Below are 2,907 nucleotides of genomic sequence, written 5' to 3' on the forward strand. Positions count from 1 at the left end.
CAGTACGCCCTTAATGCGCAGATTTTCGCTGCATAAACGGCAAAAATCACTCCACATCTTGTCGCGAATCTCACTCTCTCTCCACTGTGGGCGTGATTGTTGATATTCACTTGTCAGGCCGCATGCTGTCGACGTCATTTTCTTCTTTGTGGTGATTGGCTGAAACCAAGCATGGCAAGGCGGGCGCACGGTGTCCTTCCGTCCAACGAACGCAAAGAGTTCTACAGCAAGTCCCTCCTTCCCCGAACGGGTTTGCCGAGTGAAATCCCAGACTGACGTGAAGCAAGTCGTTGCTGCTCATGTCAATATGGCTTTCGCCAGGTTAATAGAGCTGCATGAAGTGGAAAATCCGTGGAAATCTGTAAAAAATAGCAAACGATTTGGGCTGGACTATTTAGATGGAAAAATGATCTCAATAATGGCAGAATGTATTGCCAAGCCTGTTTGTCACATATTTAACTTGGGTTTAAAAGAGGGCCTCTTCCCTAATACTTGGAAATTGGCTAAAGTCATCCCCCTACCTAAAGATAACAAGCTGGCTCTTATTAGCAGTAAGAGCAGACCTGTTAGCATACTGCCCGCTCCGAGCAAGATTATGGAAAAGCTTATATTCGCACAAATTTCACAATATTTTATGACTTTCAATCTCACCTCTGACTCTCAGCATGCCTTTACAGACTGCCATTCTACCTCCACTGTTTTATGTTTTATTTGTATTATTGCCTTGTTTCATTTTAATTAATTGTGTGTATACACTCCTTTCACTTTTTATATCCTTGTACTGATTTTCTCTGCTGATTAATGGCTTTATGTATTGCATTTCATGATTTTTTTTATTCTGTGTATCCTGTTTACTATTTCTGTATTTTATTCATGTGTAGTACTACATTTTCTGATTGTTTTAAGTAGTTATGGACCCCAGGAAGACTAGTTGTCAACCCTGGTGGCAACTAATGGGGATCCAATCTCAAATCAATAAATAAATAAATAAATGAATAATGTTGGTGAAATGTGGAAGAAAACAAGGAAAATCTGACCAATCACTCAACATTTGGTGAACCAGCCAGAAGAAGAAAGTTTTCCAGGCAGGCGAAATTCTTCTGACAAACGGAGCTGAATGAAAAAGTTGCGTCACTTCTCCGTTCATAAGCTATTTCTTCCTCCTCTCGGAGAATTAACAGTCTTCAGCAACGCTCCCAAACCTTTTTGCAGACCAGTTTTAATGCATCTTTCCACAAACTGGGTGAACGGTGTGTAACGCCTAAACTCATGGAGTTCAGCAGAGAAGAGAAGGGCTTTCAAAATCAAACTTAATGCAGACTAAAGAAAATTTGGTAACACTTTACTTGAAGAACCCCTGTATAACACATTATAAGTACATTATAGCACTGTATAACTGTAGTTATAAACACTCATAAATGATCATATGCTTTATAACATCAGGACCTAACCCTAGCCCAACCCTAACCCTAACCCTAATCCCATGCTGCATAGTGGGTTACACCGGGTGCTTCAAGTAAAGTGTTACCGAAAATTTAAATATACGTTTTCAAATGAAAACTTTTAATTCTGTCTTTGCGGCCCAGTACCAAGTTATCTCCAAACCTGTGGTTTGAGAACCCTGGTCTAAAGTACTCATATCGCAGTGTGTAGCGTCCGTCCAACCACTGTACTGCCGTAGACCGAAGGACTGGGCTCGCTGTCAGTGTCATCTCAGACTTCAATCGTATTTAGCATGTAGCATGTAGCATGAAGCACAGCTTGGAGTCAAATGCTCAGCAGATGAGCGACATCGAGCTGATCTGCTGGTCCAGGTCCTGATGAACCTGCTGGCGGTGTACAGATACTGGTGTCCAGTATCGGGTCGGGTCAAGCCGAGCCTCCTCGTGAGTTACTCTGGGTTACTGCGCATGAATCGAAGCGGGTTTGATTCCAACGGAGGGGGGTGCAGCTCTCTGAACCGAGGAAAGCTCATTCCATCTGGTTTGTTTAGATGAATGAACGACTATAATGAACTCATTAAAGTGTGTGATCATCAGAGAACTGAATTGTGCACGCGCACACACACACACACACACACACACACACACACACACACACACACACACACACACACACACACACACACACACACACACACACGCACACACACACACACACAGCACTGTCAGCAGTAGCTAAAGCTTGGCGCTGGTGTTGCTGGAGCGTCCACGGCGCTGACTCCTCCATGCTTGTCTTTCAGTTACGATGAGTGCGTTGGCCCCGGATCCACCCAGATCTACATCCCTACAGACGACCCGCCTCCTTACTCCCTCCTGGACCCCTGCCGAGCGGAGCAGGAGGCGCGGCCGGGCCACGCCCCCCCGGGGGCCTCGGCCGGCGCCGCCCGGTTCTCCCCCTCCCACCAGCCGCCGGGACTGCCGGAGCAGGAGGGTCGGGGCGTCGCGTCCATCTCCTTCCCCGTGGAGGCGGCGCCGCCGTACGAGGCGGTGCTGGCGGAGCAGGGACAGCCCCTCCCCCTCATGCCATGTGACCTTGATAAACACCAGTCCCAGCAGGGGGACGACGGACGCTCGCAGCCGTCCCCGGCGGACCAGATCCTGCTGGACAGTTAATCTGAAGAGGACGGGCGGGGCTGGACGCCGGGAGCAGCTGTGACGCCAGACGATAGACATGAGCTGGAGACATGCTCCACCCAATAAGGCGGGAACGCCGCAGGGGGACTCTGGCGAAACTGAGACTCCGCCCACTTTTCAACCATGTTTTTAAATGGACAATATGAAAAAAAAACTGCACCAAGAAACAACTTTGTCACATAAATGATGTTTATGATGCTCCCTTCGATGAAGCTCTTCACCCTGTGTTTCATACAGAGCAGAGAAAGTCAGGAAATGTGTGCTGAATCTG

General features: G+C 47.5%; 1 protein-coding gene across 1 annotated transcript in view; it reads left to right on the forward strand.

Annotated features, from left to right (window-relative positions):
* bean1 (brain expressed, associated with NEDD4, 1) overlaps positions 1–2,654 on the forward strand; it is a 36,301-nt gene extending 33,647 nt beyond the window's left edge. The window contains exon 5 of the mRNA XM_030106293.1: positions 2,243–2,654. Within this exon, the coding sequence (XP_029962153.1) occupies positions 2,243–2,615 (373 nt within the window). The 3' untranslated portion in view covers positions 2,616–2,654. The remainder of the gene's footprint in view (positions 1–2,242) is intronic.
* Positions 2,655–2,907: the final 253 nt, after the last annotated feature.

This window comes from Salarias fasciatus, chromosome 13, assembly GCF_902148845.1.
Source record: "Salarias fasciatus chromosome 13, fSalaFa1.1, whole genome shotgun sequence".
Taxonomy (NCBI): Eukaryota; Metazoa; Chordata; class Actinopteri; order Blenniiformes; family Blenniidae; genus Salarias; species Salarias fasciatus.